General features: G+C 44.5%; 1 protein-coding gene across 1 annotated transcript in view; it reads right to left on the reverse strand.

Moving 5' to 3' along the window:
- The window catches only part of LOC120933202 (A-kinase anchor protein 8-like), a 50,245-nt gene that overhangs the window by 22,862 nt on the left and 8,146 nt on the right, over positions 1-19,237 (reverse strand). The window contains exons 2-5 of the mRNA XM_040346274.1: positions 13,464-13,502; positions 5,968-6,000; positions 5,550-5,649; positions 3,646-3,775 (exon numbers count right to left, since the gene is read on the reverse strand). Of these exons, the coding sequence (XP_040202208.1) occupies positions 3,646-3,775; positions 5,550-5,649; positions 5,968-6,000; positions 13,464-13,502 (302 nt within the window). The remainder of the gene's footprint in view (positions 1-3,645; positions 3,776-5,549; positions 5,650-5,967; positions 6,001-13,463; positions 13,503-19,237) is intronic.

Consider the following 19,237-nt stretch of genomic DNA (forward strand, 5'->3'; position numbering starts at 1 on the left):
GGTGGACGTCCTCCCAGAAACGTGCCGTACTGCTTCCAGATGACCGATTAGTGTACTGACCGCTGCCAGTACCATGTGACCAATCACATGACAATTGTACACAATGGTTGGCGTTCATTCATGCCATCCCTTGTGTACGATTATGCTGATCTCTGCGATTGGTCACAGTGATCACATGGTACAGACAGCACAACGGCACCCTGTGATTGGCCACAGCTAACCACATTTGTCATTGAAACTGTGACAATGCTGAAAAGGGGGGTGAAAGTCCCCAGTACTGATGAGGTTAAAGGTTAAGTTCACCTATTCCCCCCCCCCCCCCCATGAGCCTGCAAAGCATTTCCCCTGCTTTGCTAGCCCACTTTGGCAGCCAGCAGTTGACACTGCACTGACAGCTCCGGTCCTCACTATTGATCAAAAAAGAATCAAAGTAGATCCTGATCATGTCATCATTTTGTCAGCTATGGCATAGTGCAAACAGTACACACTACCCCAAAAATAAACCTAAATCATAATGGAATAATCACAGCAAACAGTAACCTACCTCTGTAATACATACAACGGTGCCAGATGATGACTTGGATTTTAATGCAAAGCAATGTCAAAATTAATAAATAATCTGACACTCAATTTAACTGGTTCCTTACGAGTCATTGTAAAATTACATTGGCAGGAACCTTTCATCCCTCCGGGTGGACGTCATATGACGCCCTGGGCTTCCTGGGCTGCTAGGGGGCGCGCGCCGACGCATCGCTCGGGACCCGGTGCGTGTGCCCGACGGTCGCAATGTCCGTTTTCACAGCAGGACCGTGGATCTGTGTGTGTGTAAACGTCCGTTCATCAAGCAGACATGTTGCGCAATGGGGTTGTGCCAACTTGACCCACAAAAAAATATATAAAAAATATGTTTGATTCATATAACCAAAATATACTAATCCAGAGTAAAGACATTTGTTTTTACTCCGTCAGTATCACCAGCAAAGCAGCTTTTAGTATTATCACATTATAAAGAAGAAGAGAATGTGCGCTGCTTTTCTTGATTTCAGAACTTGCCGTGTCACGAATGTGCTCTTTCAAATACGAACACTAGTTCTACCAGACAGAACGCTTCCGGCTGGTCTTTGCTTCCGAGCATGCGCGTTTGTACAAAAGTCCGATTGCTTGCTGTACACACGGTCGGACTAGGCACCATCGGACTCTTGTTGACGTAAAGTTTGTCTGTGTGCAGACCAAACTTTTTGTCCACTTAAACCCGAAAAAGTTTGTCCGATGGAGCGTACACACGATTGGACTAATTTGAAAACTTCCTGATTTTGAAGTTTGTTGGCAAAAAGTCAGACTGTGTGTATGGGCCTTTAATGTGAATGGTCCCAAAAACATGTCAAAAGTGTCCGATATGTCTGTCGCAATGTCATGGTCAAAAAAAAAAAAAAAAAAAAAAAAAAAAAAAATCGCACATCGCCGCCATTACTAGTAAAAAAAATAAAAATGCCATAAACCTATCCCCTATTTTGTAGACGCTATAACTTTTGTGCAAACCAATCAATAAAACACTAATTGTGATTTTTTTTTACCAAAAATATGAAGAAGAATACGTATCGGCCTAAACTGAGGAAAACATTTGCTTTATTTAAAAAAAGAAAGAAATTGGGGATATTTATTAAATAAAAAAAAAATTGTCGCTCTTTTTTTGTTTATAGCGCAAAAAATAAAAAACGCAGAGAGATCAAATACCAAAAACGAAAGCTCTATTTGTGGAGAAAAAAACTGATTTCATTTGGGTACAGTGTTGCATGACCACGCAATTGTCATTCAAAGTGTGACAGCGCTGAAAACTAAAAATAGGTCTGGGCAGGAAGGGGGTGAAAATGCCCAGTATTGAAGTGCTTAAGGCTTTCTGGTTAATCATTTTTTTTTAACAATCTTCTACTGACACTAGTGGATAAAAAAAAAAAATTGTTGCACTGTTTACTGTAAGTATTCAATTGTGATTTGTACGTGTGTTCATTTTAAACTTTCATTGGCTAGGGTGTACCATTTGTTTCCCCCAATATACTCAAATTCTTTGCAATTGTAAACTTTTATATGCTGTGCAGCAGCTTGTTTTGGAAGTGCTTTAGCGGCTGTATTTAATTGCTGGCATGCCATAATGGCGCATCCCCCATATGTAACGCTATCACATATTAATTGCATGCAGGCGGAAGGTTTATTTCACAAACAAAGCATTCAGGCTTCAGATGCCAGTATAGCCCAAAGCCTAGCAAACACAGACTGTGGTGGAGGTAAATAAAATGAATATTTTATTATATGCTACTTTGTGCTAAAATCACTCAAATTTTGTTTTTCTTTCCTTATATTGTTTTATTTCTTGATAAATATATGTGTGCGGGTATTGCAACAAGTGTTATTATCCTTACATGAAGAAACAGATAATGTTTTAAAGTTATAAGTACATTTCAACTTGGATGGAGATACAGAAGGACTAATAATAGGAAACAGATGGCTCTAAAACCTCCTCCTGTTTCTTCTTCCTCGCTTCACTGAAGGAAACAAATATGGCGATTGTGCATGGAACTCATATGAGTGAATGACACGTGGACTGTTTGTACTTTGTGCTTTGCCCCTGAAACCTTGGGTTTGAGGCCCCTGTATATGAACATTACACAAAGGACATTACATGTGCTGTGGAATGTGTGCCACGATGCCAAGTACAGACGTCACAGGGGGCGTGTAATAAGGGGCTGAATTGTATGAAACTAACCAATCTGTATGCATATGTTTTGTGATGTCATTTTGTCTATAAGGCTATGGAATAAATGGGTTTGGCCTTCTCTCTGGCTGGACACCGAAAGGAACAGAGCTTACTCTCTGGTTTGCATGCTCCCAGGATTTGGGTCAAACAGCAGAAATGGGTTTCGCCCTGAGAATTGTGTCAGGAAATCAATCATTATCATGACCGAATGTCAGCGACCTTGGCTAGCTCAATAAAAACTGTCTGACATTCAACCCGTCCAACAGAAGCCAACCAATCGGCCGGCTTCTGTTGGACAAGCAAGCTGGAAAACCAGCAGCCAACCAGCTCCTGAATGTCTGAGCGCGCTGACCAGAGTGTTCTGGTGGGGGGAGGGGGCATCCCCCTGTCAGAACACAATAGCACAGCAAGGGAGATCACTGTACTAACATCTAATTGTTAGTACAGTGGTTCTGTTTTTTCCAGGTTGAACGAAGAAAAAAAAAATTGGTTCGTATTGGGCTTTAAGATGTAACTCTCAAAACATAAGACAAAAAATAAATACAAATAAAATAAAGGAAGAAAGGATTTAACCACAACTAATAAGGGTTAACCAAGGGTAAGAATAGGTTACATTTTAATGTTTGCATAGAAAGTCTGCTGATGCCCACATATGTAATAGGACAACCCTTTGTCAGTAGTACAGACGCTGAACACTATGGAGATGACCCAATAAAACTGCCACGATAAAATACATACATATAAACAACCTGCCAAGAAAAAACTGGAGGGAGGGTCAACACATTTTTTGCTCTTTTCGGACATTTTTTTTAAAATTAATAGACAATTCTCCCATAAAGTTATGCACATCCAAACATAATATACATTTGATTGTAATTGTTGTATTGACTTACTCCTCTAGCATTTCTGTGGTCATAAGGCCATGGAAAGCCTTCATAGGTCCCACCAGTTCTGTCCCAGGATGTACGGGCATTGCCTATTTCATTGTGCCATCCTGCATCGTACTCAGGGTGAAAAGCGAGCCTAGAAATGTCAAAATTGCAAGGACATTACAAGATTACCCTGAGGGACATTGAAAGCAGTGTTCTACACGTCAAATTAATGTACCACTGAGCAGATAAAGCAAGCTTTGTACAGAGAAGATACTAAAAACACCAAAGCAGCTATATATGCACCTGATAGTAAAGGTTTGAATAAAAAAAAAAAAAAAACAACATGTTATACTTACCTCCACTGTGCAGCTCGTTTTGCACAGAGTGGCCCCGAATGGCGTCTTCTGGGGTCCCACGGCAGCTGTCTTGGCTCCTCCCCACTTCTGATAACCCCCTCTGGGAAGCGCTCTCCCAAGGGGGTTCCTTGCGGGTGTGCTCCCGAGTCCTGTAGTTGGCGTCCATAGCTGCCAACTACAGGACTTGGCCCTGCCCCCCAGCCCTCGCGCCATTGGAATTGATTGACAGCAGCGCAAGCCAATGGCTGTGCTGCTAGCAATCTATCCAATGAAGAGCCAAGAAGAGCCGAGAAGACCGAGCAAAGGAATAGCGCTTATGCAATGCGGGACTTTCCAATTCTCAAGTAAAACGGGGGGCCATTGATCGTAAGATGTTTTTTCACCTTAATGCATAGGATGCATTAAGGTGAAAAAACATGAACCTTTACAACCCCTTTAATTAAAGTGAATGTAAAAATCAACAGTTAACTGCATTCTAAAAGAACAAAAGGATGCCACGCACTTGCGCCCAGAGCATCTGAAAACTGAATTTGGTATCACTGGACACTCTTGCACTGTGTGAAGCTAGCCTAGAAAGTGTTTACAGCTGTTTGTAACAATGGATTAAACATTGGCATACGGCTATATCCCAGGGGCTACAATGAAACCACAATGGCTCACTCAGCTAAAAAGAAGATGAAGGTTGTGTGACTTTTGCTAGACTAATAATAACAGGTTTATAGGATACAAAGGGAATAGTAATAATGGATTACATGGATAGGGGCTAAACAATCACCATACCGCACTATACAGCTGAGCCTGCTAGGAAATTATCTATTGAATTTAACCATTTTAAGACCAGGCCTTTCCTGAAACTTTGTTTACAAGTAAAAATCTGTATATCTTGCTAGAAAACTACTTAGAACCCCCAAAAAACACACACATATATGATGCAGCAGTGACACAACAAGGTGAGGGACGTGGCGGCAGCAGGTGAGTGGATGCCTGCTAAAAGGCGCTGCCATGATGGATTGGAAATGACAGGTGCTCTTTAAATGTAAGGACTTATTCTTGCTGGTAGTTAGAATTTTTAATATTTGCAAACAAAATGAAGGTTTCCTATTAAGAATAATAAGCTGTCAGGTTAGTAAAACAGCGATATCAGAACTGATTCAAATCATATAGTTTGCAAAACAATAGGATAAAGGAATATTCGTGAACTTTGTTTTATCTCATGGTTACCGTGAAATTGTGTGAATGCATCAATGCAGTGCATGTTATCTCAGCTTGCAGAGCTTGGATTCATTGAATGAGTTAACAAAAAATGTAAATATTGCAGAATATACAGCCTCATGCTACATAACTAAGCCCAATTTCATGCTGAATAAACCAAATGATTTAAGTATCTTAAATAATAAAAAATAAAATAAAAAAATAAAACCAAACAACAACTATCTTTAGATTTTTACTCCAACAGCATTTTATTAAAATAAATTTGATAAAAAAAAAAATCTAAAATTTTAATAAAAAAATCATTGGTTTTAACCACCCTGAGCCCAAGACATGATGGAATCTGTACAATAAGATTACCTGTCAGGTACAGGTGGTAAATCAGGCGGCATTTCAAATACTTGATTGAAGCTGGGACCAGGGCCACCCATATCCATCACTGGTTCACAAAATACATACCCTGTGCAAAAACAACAAGGATTGGTGAAGGCTGAACAATGACAATATGCACCATCCCAGATGCCCATCTTGACTTTGGATGGCCGTTGCCAATTGTCAGTTGTGTAGGAAACATATGAGACCACACTCCGAAGGCCATTCTCACCAAAAAACTAATTTTATTTTTCAGGGGGCACAGATGGTGGGAAGGGGGAGGGGTTGGCTGGAGTTCTACTTTACATATAAAGGCATGACATTTCTAAAAATGCAAATTGTAAGTCATAAAAAAAAAAGCCAATTAAATAATTTATACTTATTAATGAAAGGATGTAACACTTACCTTGCCACGGACTTCCACGATCCACAAAAGGCCCTAAATAGGAAGTAGGAGAGAAATACTTCAAAGAAATGTATTGTTCAGCAACTGAGGTTCCTATAGTGGAAGAAGAGTCAGGCTACCGAAGAAACATACATTAGTCCTAAAGTATTTATATCACCTGGTCAAATGCAACGATCAAGGTTTTGACAAAGATGTACTGCCACAACTGAACTACTCTGCTCTGTGGGCACTACATGTTCCTGTATCGGGTGAAATTTCATGCATATACAGCCTGCTGCAGGGCTAACTACCACCACCCCCATTCCCCTATGCACTGAAATCATTTCTTACATGCAGCAGTACAATGAATGACCCTCAGTGTTCCACTTATCGGGCTATTTACATGTGAAAACATATGAAGCCCATTAGGACAACGTTGTTTTGCTGTCATTTTCAATTTTTTTTTTGCTTAATCCACTGAAGGACATAGGGTGTTTTAACCTTCAGGCTTACTGCCACCTACAGGATTGGACACTGACCCCTCCCCAATACCAGCAAAGCAGTACCAAGTGCAAGATCATAAACCGGGAAGGGCGAGACCTGCAGCCCTTAATGGATGCCAATAAAAAAAATTGTACGAATACAAAAATTCTACTTTTTTTTCCCCCCCATTGAGAGTCACATGAAATCCTAACATTTGGGATGTCCAAAAGCAGTTCAACTGAGCGGTGGGCAAAACAGCAACCTATGCTAATAGGCCCAAGAAAAAAAAAACAGAACAGAGGACCTGCTTGCAGCTCAAAGAGCCACCTTAAACTGATTGTAAAGTCTTGTTTTTTTTAAACAAACATGTTATACTTGCCTCCTCTGTGCAGTTGGTTTTCACAGAGCGGCCCAGATCCTCCTCTTCTCGGGTCCCTATTTGCTTCTCCTGGCTCCTCCCTCCTATTAAGTTCCCCTTCAGCCAGAAGCTTTCTATGGGGGCACCCGAGCAGAGTCAGAGCTCTGTGTATTCATTTAGACACGGAGCCCCAACCCAGCCCCACCACCATCTCTCCCCTGATTGGAGGACTAACTTTGATTGACATACGTGGGAGCCAATGGCGCAGCTGCTGTGTCTCGGCCGATCAGGAGGAGTGTCCTGGACATCGCTGGAGAGAGATGGGGCTCAGGTAAGTAGTTAGGTGGGTGCTGGGGAGGCTGCTACACACAGAAGCTTTTTTATCTTAATGCATAGAATGCATTAAGATAAAAAAACATTCTGCCTTTACAACTCCTTTCCTTTAACCACTTGCCGCCCGCCTTATGCAAAAAGACGGCGGCAAAGTGGTTTCAATATCAGCCGATCGGCTGCTCCTCTGTCAGGGGGGGTTTGTGCTGATCATTATCAGCACAGCCCCCCCCCCCCCCCGAGGATGCCCACACTGGACCAATAGAAAAAAAGCTGCCAATAATGGTGACGGATAAACGCAGTCAGCTGCGTCCAGGCTCAGACATCTGTCCCGAAACCGCAGCCAATTGCTCTGTGTTCAGCTACGTACAATCAGTAGTAGTAGTTCATAGAACACTGTAAATGTGTGACATGTCCACGTTTTTTTAAATTGTGACATCTAGCGGGGGGAGAAGAGCCCCTGCTAGCTGTCAAAGTGGGGGAGCGGTCCTTTCAAAATATGTTACACCCTGAACATGACTGTAACATGTAGAATTATGAAAGGTAAACATTCTTTAACCACTTGCCAACTGGGCCAATTCTGACACTCTCCTACATGTAAAATTCACATTTTTTTTTTGCTAGAAAATTACTTAGAACACCCAAACATTCTATATTTAGCAGAAACCCTAGAGAATAAAATGGTTGGTTTTGCAATTTTTTATGTCACACAGTATTTTCAACTGCAATTTATTGGAGAAAATACACTTTATTGAATTTGATTGTACACAACCACAATATAAAAGCCAAGTCCTGCCTCTCTGCTCTGTGCAGGCAACGCCTCCAGTCAGAGTGCTCCACGATCGGATGGCAGAGCCCGGGAAACAGGGCCGGCCCTATGATGGGACCGGGTGGTACCATGGGTACCAGGCAGCACTTTTAGGGGGGCAGCATACTGATGCCCGCCAGCCCGTTCTGCCAGCTCTGCTACCCAAATAAAATTGATGTCCTTTTTTTCCCACAAATAGAGCTTTCTTTTGGTGATATTTGATCACCTCTGAGGTTTTTTATTTTTTGTGCTATAAATACAGGGCTCTGGAGTCGGTAGATAAATGTTCCGACTCCGACTCCTCAGTTTTATGTACTTCCGACTCCCCGACTCCTCTGTATTAATATGCAAATGTATTTTATACATTCCTTGAGGGAAAGAAACGCAACCTACCACAGGACTACTGGCTGGGAAGCCAACAGTCTACTGTATTGCACAGTTTAAGCAAAAGACAAACACAATGAAAACAAAGTTTTATTATTTATTTTTTTTATTAATCAATCAAGTGGCTGGATAGTAGCAGCAGGCATAAACATCAGGAACAGGATCTTTACCAGTTCAAAAATACAAACCACATTATTTGGTTGTTTTAGAACAAAAACAAAGCTTATCTATAATGAACCAAAAACAAAATCTGTAAAACCTAGAAATGGTTTATATTAATCTTGAAATGTAGTTATAGGCTTAGCAAATGCAAATCAATTCAATGTAGAGTTCTAAGGAAGAGAATTGCCTCTGCCAGATCCTCTTTCATAGAGGCTCTTAAGTCAGACTTTATTATTTTTAGGGCTGAAAATAATCTTTCGACACTGACTTGGGTGGGTGGCATTGCAGTAACTATTCTGGCCACATCACTAACGATCTCTGGATAAACAAGGATGGCTTCTTCAACAGTAAGTTTTGATGAGCGATCATACTTTTCAACTTCTTTTAGTGCTTTATAAAACTCCTGTTGGAATTGTTTTATTTGGACACTTACTGGTTCTCTAACGCTTATGCGACGTCTCTTTCCTTTTGCTTCTTCACGGTCACTTAACGTGTTCGTTTTGCGGTTACGTGAGGCACTGCATGCATTGGTCTTTATTCTTACAGTAGAGAAGTCATTAATTATAACTGTTTGTGAATTGGGACATTTAAACTTGCTTTTTTTATTTTATTCCAATCTAAATTTAGTAGGAGTCGGCGTCGGTGCATTGTTTGCCGACTTCGACTCCAGGTACCCAAAATTTCCCCCGACTCCGACTCCACAGCCCTGTATAAATATATATATTTTTAAAACTATTTGCTATAAGAAATATCCCCAAAATTTAGAAAAATAAACAATTTTCTTCAGTTTAGGCCAATATGTATTCTTCTACATATTTTTGGTACCAAAAAAAAAAACACAATTAGCGTACATTGATTAGTTTGCGCAAAAGACATTGTGGCCGCCGGCAATTCACAGGTCCCTTTATACTCCTGGATACATGTATAGAGCCCATGGCAGGTCCTTTTATACGCCTATATGCATGTATACAGCCATGACCGGCCCTCTTTATACATCTATAGAGCCATGACAGGCCCTCGTTATACTCCTTTATACATTTATAGAGCCATGGCAGGTCCTCTTTATATTCCTTTACATGTAAAGAGTCTCGACAGGTCCTCTATATACATGTATAGAGCCATGACAGGTTCTCTTTATACATCTATAGAGCAATGACAGGCCCTTGTTATACTCCTTTATACATGTATAGAGCCATGTCAAGTACTCTTTATAGTCCTATATACATTTATAGAGCCATGACATGTCCTCTTGATATTCCTTTACATGTAAAGAGTAATGACAGGTACTCTATATACATGTATATAGCCATGACAGGTCCTCTTTATACTCCTATACATGTATAGAGCAATGACAGGTCCTCTTTATACTCCTATACATGTACAGAGCAATGACAGGTCCTCTTTATACTCCTTTATACATGTATAGAGCCATGACGGGTCCCCTTTAGTTATCATGATATAAAATAATGAATGTGGGGGCCTTTTGGTTGGCGTGATTTTTTTTCTGGGGGGGGGGGGGGGGCAGCATTTCATTCTTGGTCCCAGGCAGCACAATGTCTTGGGCCGGCACTGCCGGGAAAGGTAGTGGTGACAAGAGGGGCAACCACATTCTGCTGCCCACAAAAGTTCTGACACTTCTGCATTAAAGCCAACTGCAAAATTTGATAGGTAGCTGCAGGCATCATCCCGGTATAACCACTGCAAACCGAGGACGTCGGATGACTGCCTACGGTCGGCAAGTGGGGCAATCCAAAGGCAGATGAAAAGTGGCAGGCCTAACTTCAGCAATTTCTCACACAATAAGACCGAACAAAATGGTGCTAGACGCGGATCGATGGTCTATAAACAAACATTCTCACAAAATGTCCCGGGGACTCCACGACTCAATACCATATGCTGTGCCAAGTCAATGGCATCTTCTGTACTTGCTCTAAAGGCAAATTTATGGGGGTAAAAACTACTTGGTAAACTAAACTTAAAGGAGTTGTAAAGGAAAACATTTTTTTTGCTGAAATGACTGTTTACAGACATAATAGTTAACTGATTCATTTTAAAAATGATTAAAAATAGATAAAAATCAATCATATAATGTACCTGCAGTTTCTAGTTTCGTTTTTGCATGTTGTTTCCTGCTTCTGTAATGTACAGAGCCACAGAGCCAATACAGGGCAGTGATGGTTTGGAAAACGAAACCGATTGGTGCTGAGGGGTTTTAGACACACAGTAATCACACCTCCTTGATTAGTGACCACAGAGAGAAAGCTCCCAGTACTGTGGTTATCAGGAAACAGACAACCAGGAAGTGTGGAGATCAGAGAAGAATTACAGCAACTTGAGAGCAAAAACGAACAATAAGGACATGAAAACAGCACTGCATTGAGGTAAAGGAAGCTATTAACCACTTAAGGACCGCCTCATGTACATATATACGTCAGCAGAATGGCACAGGCAGGCACATCAACGTATATATACGTCCTCTGCTTGATGTGGGTCGGGGGTCCGATCGGGACCCCCCCCCCGGTACATGCGGCGGTCCCCGTGGCTTCAGGAGCGATCCGGGACGACGGCGCGGCTATTCGTTTATAGCCGCTCCGTCGCGATCGCTCCCCGGAGCTGAAGAACGGGGAGAGCCGTGTGTAAACATGGCTTCCCCGTGCTTCACTGTGTCGGCGCATCGATCGCGTCATCCCCTTTATAGGGAAGACACGATCGATGATGTCATTCCTACAGCCACACCCCCCTACACTAGTAAACACATACACAGTGATCCCTAAATGTTACAGCGCCCCCTGTGGTTAACTCCCAAACTGCAACTGTCATTTTCACAATAAAGAATGCAATTTAAATGCATTTTTTCCAATGAAAATGACAATTGTCCCAAAAATGTGTCAAAATTGTCCGCCATAATGTCGCAGTCATGAAAAAAATCGCTGATCGCCGCCATTAGTAGTAAAAAAAAAAAAAATGCAAAAAAACTATCCCCTATTTTGTAAACACTATACATTTTGCGCAAACCAACCGATAAACAATTATTGCGATTTTTTTTACCAAAAATAGGTAGAAGAATACGTATCGGCCTAAACTGAGGAAAAAAAAAAATGTTATATATGTTTTTGGGGGATATTTATTATAGCAAAAAGTAAAAAATATTGCATTTTTTTCAAAAATTGTCGCTCTATTTTTGTAAACACTATAAATTTTGCGCAAACCAACCGATAAACGATTATTGCGATTTTTTTTACCAAAAATAGGTAGAAGAATACGTATCGGCCTAAACTGAGGAAAAAAAAAATGTTATGTTTTTGGGGGATATTTATTATAGCAAAAAGTAAAAAATATTGCATTTTTTTCAAAATTGTTGCTCTATTTTTGTTTATAGCGCAAAAAATAAAAACCGCAGAGGTGATCAAATACCACCAAAAGAAAGCTCTATTTGTGGGGAAAAAAAGACGCCAATTTTGTTTGGGAGCCACGTCGCACGACCGCGCAATTGTCTGTTAAAGCGACGCAGTCCCCGAACTGTAAAAACCTCTTGGGTCTTTAGGCAGCATTTTGGTCCGGGGCTTAAGTGGTTAAGATAAAAAAAAATTCCTTTACAAACCCTTTAAGAATAATCTCCCCAGGCAATTCATAAATAACTAAAGCAAGTGCAATTATCATCCCATCTGTCTATAACTTCTTGGGGATTGGGATACCCGTAATAGCAGTAGATTGAAGATCTTAGTGAAAACCCCTGCCAATTGCTCTGCACATGTCTTGACAACCTTCCCTGGGACTACGTCTGGACCCGCCAATTTCTTTGTAGTTACAGTTTTGAATACCCATCTCACCTTGTGTTCCTGCAGAGTAAGTTTAAAACTGCCAGGATCTGATAAAAGCCCCACATTACACTGCCCTAATGTCATTTCAAGGCATCTGAAGTGCTTAGTCAATTCCTCAATTCATGTAGTGCTGGAGTTTACTTCTGTTTGATGTTTCTCTCCAAAATTAGAAATATGTTGTATTCCCTTCCTCCCTCCCACCTGTTGTTCTCATTGAAATATTCTTCAGTTTTAATGTCAAACTAATTTTGCTTCTTCTATGCTTCTCTTTAGATTAACCCTTGCAGCATTATGAACATCCTTATGCTCCCACAAGTTCTGACCTGCACCCTCCCTGCTTTTCCCCTGCCATGCCATGCCCGATTCAACAACAGCTTTGAGAGCCGGTTCACACTAGCGCAATGCAAGAACCCTGTGACTCCAGTGCGGGTTCCCGCATCGCACAGTGGTTCACACTGAGATCTGCAAACTGCTGAGGGTGTCAATGTAAAGTTAACGACACCCTAAGATTGGTCAGCAGATCGCAGTGCAAATTGTGAAATGGTGCAGGAATCGGTTTGCGTAAGTGTGAACACCCATGCGATCCATTCCAGTACGGCCCAAAAAAAGGGTCCTGCACCATTTTGGTGCGAATGTGATGCGATTTCGGCCATACAGCTGAAATCGCATTTGATCTTAACAGCAATGCGGTGCGAATCACATGCAATGTCAGGCCTCGCACTAGAGTGAACCGGGCCTTAAGGAGACGGGCACACACACGTTCAGATTTTTTATTGCCACTGGTGTTTCTATTGGAGGGAGATTTCTCCTTAATTTCTATCATGGAATAACAGAAAATGAACTGCCAAAAGGAAAACAAAAACACTTCTGGTAGAATGAGGAAGGGTTACAACTTCTGACAATGCCAACACCTTTATGTCCTGGGAAAAATAAATCTCCCCCTACCTTTTTCTCTTCTTTTTTGTATTCACAAATTCTAAAATGTTACAGATAAGATGTTACAGATAAGGCCTTAGGCCTTATGCACACAGTACATTAAAAATTGTGCTTTTAAAGGCAGTTTTTTTTCTTCCGCTAAACACCCATCAATGTTAGCCTATTCGGGAGATTTCCTAAAACTGGTGCAGAATTAGGCAGGAACTTTGAATCCAAAAAGGTCTATGGTCCTTACCTCCTTGATGATTTGCTCCCTGACCCCAAGGTCCAAAACCTGTTATTAGAAATATGAAAAGAAAAATACGTAAAAAATTTATATTTTCAATCAACGGATTTACTATCAATTGACAATCTGTAAAACCTGACCATTTTTCTGAAAGGGTCCTCCGCCCGGGTGCACCCCTGATTTGTTCTGTGTGTGAACCTTCGGCTAGCCAGACAATCAAAAATGACCAATACACAGTGATGGGTTCAAAATGAATGTGTATTGTGTTTTGACATCGTAGACCATTTATATATATTTTTTTTCCTTTTTTTTAAAGTGTATTTTGTGCGTGTACTCGAGAGAGGAGCCGGGAGTAGGCAGGCCTCCCCCAGAGGCAATCTGCCACCTTTCTCCATGCCCCGGGTGGCAATGGTGGGTGTGTGAGGGGGTCCTCCCACACAGCCCGCCCTACCTGCTCCGCTTTGAAGCCCAACGGGGCAGAGGGACTCCCTATAAGGGAGTGAGAGGATCCAGCCCGCTCAACCAGCCCCGTTAGTCCTTCGCCTCTCTTTTTAGAGACCGCGTGGTCAAAGTGCGTGCACGTTAACCCAATTTCGAGTGCGTAAGTGTGGTGGTTTTTGTGGGAGGGGGGTGGGCGTACTAAGCGCAGGCTTACCTCGCATAGCACACCCACCGGGAGCCGGGCTGAGACCACCAAACTCAATTCACATGTAGCTGAGACCGGGATCCGAACCCCTAGCTGCAGACGTGAATGGCTTGTCAGCGCAGTGCCAATCGCGTTGAGCCACCACGGGGGGGGCGTGCACCCCTAGTGGCCTGCGCGAGACCTGACGTATAGCTACGAGCTCTCGCGCAGGGGAGCCGGCGGCTGGTTGGCAAGCAGTTAAATACAGTATATAAATCTGACGGACTGTTTACATGTTAAATTTTAAAAGCCGCAGCAAACCTGCTGAACTTACATGGTTGCTAATGTGAAAGAACAGCTCTGATTTTCACATTTAACTAAGACCCCTTTCACACTAAAACGTTTTACAGCTTTTTAGTGTTAAAAATAGCACTATTAAAACGCTCATAAAACGCTCTCCATGCATCTCAATGGACCCTTTCACACTGAGTCCTGCAAGCAGCATCTTTGGAGCAGCTTTTGGGCGCTGAATAAAAATAGGATTTTTGTACTCACCGTAAAATCCATTTCTCTGAGTTCATGGACGGACACAGCAGCATTGACCTTAGGGTTATATACCTTTCCTTCTAGGAGAGACTAGGCATAAAAAAACAGCACTTTAAGTGTTAAAACACTTCTCTCAGTACAGCACCTCCCAGGGGGCGTGTCCCCCGGGTACATCCCACTCTCTGGAAGCATCCAGCCTCAGTTCGTAGACAAGCAGTACAAACAAAGGAGGGGTGGGTACTGTGTCCATCCATGAACTCCTAGAAATGGATTTTACTGTGAATACAAAAATCCTATTTTCTCTTCCGTTCATGGACGGACACAGCAGCATTGACCTTAGGGATGTCCCCAAGCAGTGTCAAAAATTTCGAGGGGTGGGAAAAAACACAGCAAACCAAGCTTCACCCCAAACAAACCAGAGTTCCTCAACGGAGGAACTCCAACCTCAAACTGCTGCCTGTAAAACCTTGCGGCCAAATGAGGCATCCGAAGATGCACTCACATCCACCTTGTAAAATTTTGAGAAGGTGTGGATTGACGACCAGGTAAGATACCTGGTAACATACCTGTAAGACGGACGCTTGATGACGGAAAGCCCAAGAGGCACCAATCGCCCTGGTTGAATGCGCCGTGACCTGAAAGGGAGGCGCCCGCCCCTTTAGGGCATAGGCCTGGAGCACAACCTGTCTGATCCACCTAGAAATGGTGACCGACAAGACCGCCAGACCATTTTTAGGACCAGTCACCGACACGAACAGTGAGTCCGACTTCCGAAACAGAGCCGTAGCAGACAAGTACACCCGTAGGGCCCGAACCACGTCCAAGGAATGCAAAGTGGCCTCCTTCGGGTTTTTCGGCCGAGGACATAAGGATGGAAGAACAATGTCCTCATTAATGTGAAAAGCCGAAACAACCTTTGGAAGGAATAATGGCTGCGGCCGCAGCACCACCTTATCCCTATGGATGACTAGTAGGGAGCCTTGCAAGACAAGGCCACCAGTTCAGATACTCGTCTGACCGAAGTAATTAGGGGTGCAACGGATTGGATCGATCCTCGGATCAGGAGTCACGGATCGGATCATTTTTCCCCCACTGCTGTAATATCCATGTAGTAATCTTGCTTAATTTTTCGGTATTTTGACATAATATCCCTCTGTAGTCTCCCTGTGTATCATTTTGATTGGTAGTGTGCTTTAAGTCTTGGTGGTTGGAAATCAGCACAAACTATGCAGAACTACAAGTTACATATAGTTACAAGTCCCAGCAGCCAGAAAGCAGCAGCACATTATGGAATTACCCAAGCTTTTCTATGAATCTTCTAGTCTCCCAAGTAAGGCCTGCAGCCATGAGTGTCCTCACTGAAGTAGCCGTTGAATAGTCTGACATTTTTATCTCTGCATATGGATGTTATGTTGTACCTTGAATTCAGCTGAAACAGTGCAGGTGTCTGGATTTATTCTGGTACAGGCTACAAAAACCTATGTGCTACCTGTATTGGCTTTGGCGGCGGCACTGAGCACAGGCGTCTGTGTATGTTCTCAGAACCACTAGCAGGGAGGGGTGATGAAGTCAGCGCGCACCTAAGCAGCCGCCGCCGGGTGTACCAAGATGACCGACCGCTCCGGAGCTAGGCCGAGGCAGCGCTGCGCGGATGGCGTTGTGTGCCAATCCAAACAGGTCGACCTGATCGGTCACGATCCGTTGCACCACTAGAAGTAATTGCCACCAAAAAATACACCTTTTGAGACAGAGTCAACAAGGAGATATTCCGAATGTCCTCAAACGGAGCTTCTTGAAGCGCCGAAAGAACTAAATTCAAGTCCCAAGGAGGCAGTGGAGGACGCACAGGAGGGGCCACATGCCGGACCCCCTGCACAAACATACGCACCAAGGAGTGCGCCGCCAAGGGTCGCTGAAAATAAACAGCTAGAGCCGAGATCTGACTCTTAACCGTACTCAAGGCGAGAGCCTGATCCACTCCACGCTGTAAAAACAGCAGAAACCGGGACATCACGTATGTACGGGGGTGCCACTTCATCTTCTTCACACATAGAGATGTAGGCCTTCCACGTACGATGGTAAATCTTTCGTGAGGTGGACTTCCGTGCCTGTAGCATGGTAGAAATCACCGAGCCCGACAGGCCTCGGTCCTTCAACACCTGGCTCTCAACAGCCACGCCGTCAAAGCCAGGGACTGAAAAGCAGGGTGAAAGATAGGACCTTGCGACAGAAGGTCTTCTCTCAGGGGTAGACGCCAGGGAATGTCTGCCACAAGATGCACCAGGTCCGCGTACCAGGGACGGCACGGCCAATCAGGATTGTTGGTATCCCCTCGGCTTCCACTCTGCGCAGCAGGCGAGGAAGAAGCTGAAGAGGAGGTAAGACGTATATTAGGCGATAGTGACCCCAAGGCGCCACCAGCGCCCGCCCACGGGTCCCTCGACCTGGTAACGAATCGTGACACCTTCCGATGGAGACAGGACGCCAAAAGGTCCACATCTGGAGTGCCCCATTTCTGGCACAGACTCTGAAACACCTCCGGGTGTAGCGACCATTCTCCTTGGTCTAGCTTTGGCGACTTAGATAGTCGGCTTACCAATTCAGCACCCCCGGAATGTACACCGCCGACAGAGCTGGAACATAGCTTTCAGCCCACCGGAGGATGTGCGCGACTTCCGTCGCTGCAGCCGAGCTTCGTGTGCCCCCCTGATGATTGACGTATGCCACTGCCGTGGCGTTGTCAGACTGGATCCTGACCGGTCGGCCCTGCAGACCCTGAGACCACTTGGAGAGACACAACTGGAGATGTCAGCCACCACACTAGGGAGGACTTGGCCAGTCGACTCACCCGAATCTGGTAAACCAGAGACTAAGGAAGTTTGTTCCAACGTGACAGAATCTCTTTCTGTAACACTCGAGTGTGGAAATGGGCATACGGAACTGCCTCGAAAGAGGCCACCATCAGACCCAGCACTCTCATGCAAAAGCAAAGCGATGCCCTATTTCTGGGTCGCCAAACGCTGCACCGCAAGTCTGCAGTTTTTCCGTTGGGCGAAAAACTCTCGCCTCTGAGGAAACCAGGCCAACCTCAGATATTCCAGCCGCTGAGACGGTACCAGCACTGACGTCTGGATAACCAGCCGCCAACTGAATTCTCGGAGGGTCTGACAGGTGATAGACACGTCCTCTTCTAATTCTGAGCTTGAGGAAGCTCTCAAAAGAAGGTCGTCCAGGTATTCCACGATAGCGATCCCGCGCTGCCACAACAGGGCCAGAATCGGGGCGAGCACCTTGGTGAAAACCTGTGGTGCCGAGGCCAGGCCGAACGGGAGGGCCACAAATTAAAAGTGGTCCTCCCCGACCGCAAAGCGCAGAAACCTCTGGTGTTTCGCGCATATTGGGATATGCAGGAACGCGTCCTTGAAATCCAAGGATGCTAGGAAATCCCCCTGATGGAGCGCTGGTATTACTGAGCCGTTCCGTTGAGGGAACCGGCACAATCACTCCCCTGACCAGAAGATCCTGGACAGCCCCTGTCCGGAGGAAGCCGGAGGTTGGAGGAAAAATATCAGTTTGGTGGGTAAGAGAGAAACTATCTTGTACCCCAAGGAAACTACTGCGCAACCCCAATGGTCAGAAAGAAGAGACCTCCACCGATCCGCGAAGTCAGCCCCCCACCCGAGATACAGGCGGGGGCAGACCCTGTGCGGAGGCAGGCTTGTTGGGCTTGCAGTACCAGGGGCGCTTTTGCCCTCCAGCGTACGCCTTAGCGCCCTGGAAACGTTTTCCTGACGCACTTGGCGGGTGAAAAAAAACACTTGGGGGTAGTAAAAGAGGGCCCTTGCTCACGGCGAGGCTCCTTACCCTTCCCAGATTGCGGGAGCAGAGTGCTCTACCCGCCTGTGGCATCTTTTATGATGTCATCCAGGGACACCCCAAAAAGCGTTTACCCTTAAAGGTTAAGACCACCAGGGACTCTTTTGAGGACTGGTCCGCAGACCAACACTTTAGCTACGCAAGGCGGCGTAGTACCACCGCGTAGGCGGAGGCCCTGGAGAGCGAGGGAGCGTACCCAGGGCCGACTCACAGACAAATTGTAGACCTTGCACCAACTGGTCGGCCAGGTCAATGCAGGTCTCAGAAGCATTCTGCGCCTCCAGCTCCCGCACCAGGGACTTAGCCTGTGCGGTAAGTGTCTGCGACACCAGAGCCCCGGCCAAAACTGGTCTCACCACCGACCCCACCACTGTGAATATGGAGCGGGCCACAGCTCTCCTATCTGAGGGGTCCTTAAAAGCGGGAGCCCCTTCCACAGGTAACGTGGCAGCCTTGTTCCAAAACAAGCTTCACCAGCCTGGACACAGGGGGGTCCACTGACGGAAGAAATACCCACTGTTATAGGAAATCCTCCTCAAAAGGGTAACGGACCGCAAAGTATTTTGGTACTGCAAAAACTTTCTGCGGCCGATCCCATTCCTTGTATAACAGTCCAGATATGGAACACAAGGAAAACACTTTTTGCGGTGCGGGGCGGCTTGCTGAACCCAAAAGGGACTGACATCTCTGATGCCTCCGCCGAATCCTCAAGTGCTTGAGTAACCCGCACCGCAGT

The sequence above is a fragment of the Rana temporaria genome, chromosome 3 (genome assembly GCF_905171775.1).
Source record: "Rana temporaria chromosome 3, aRanTem1.1, whole genome shotgun sequence".
Lineage (NCBI taxonomy): Eukaryota > Metazoa > Chordata > Amphibia > Anura > Ranidae > Rana > Rana temporaria.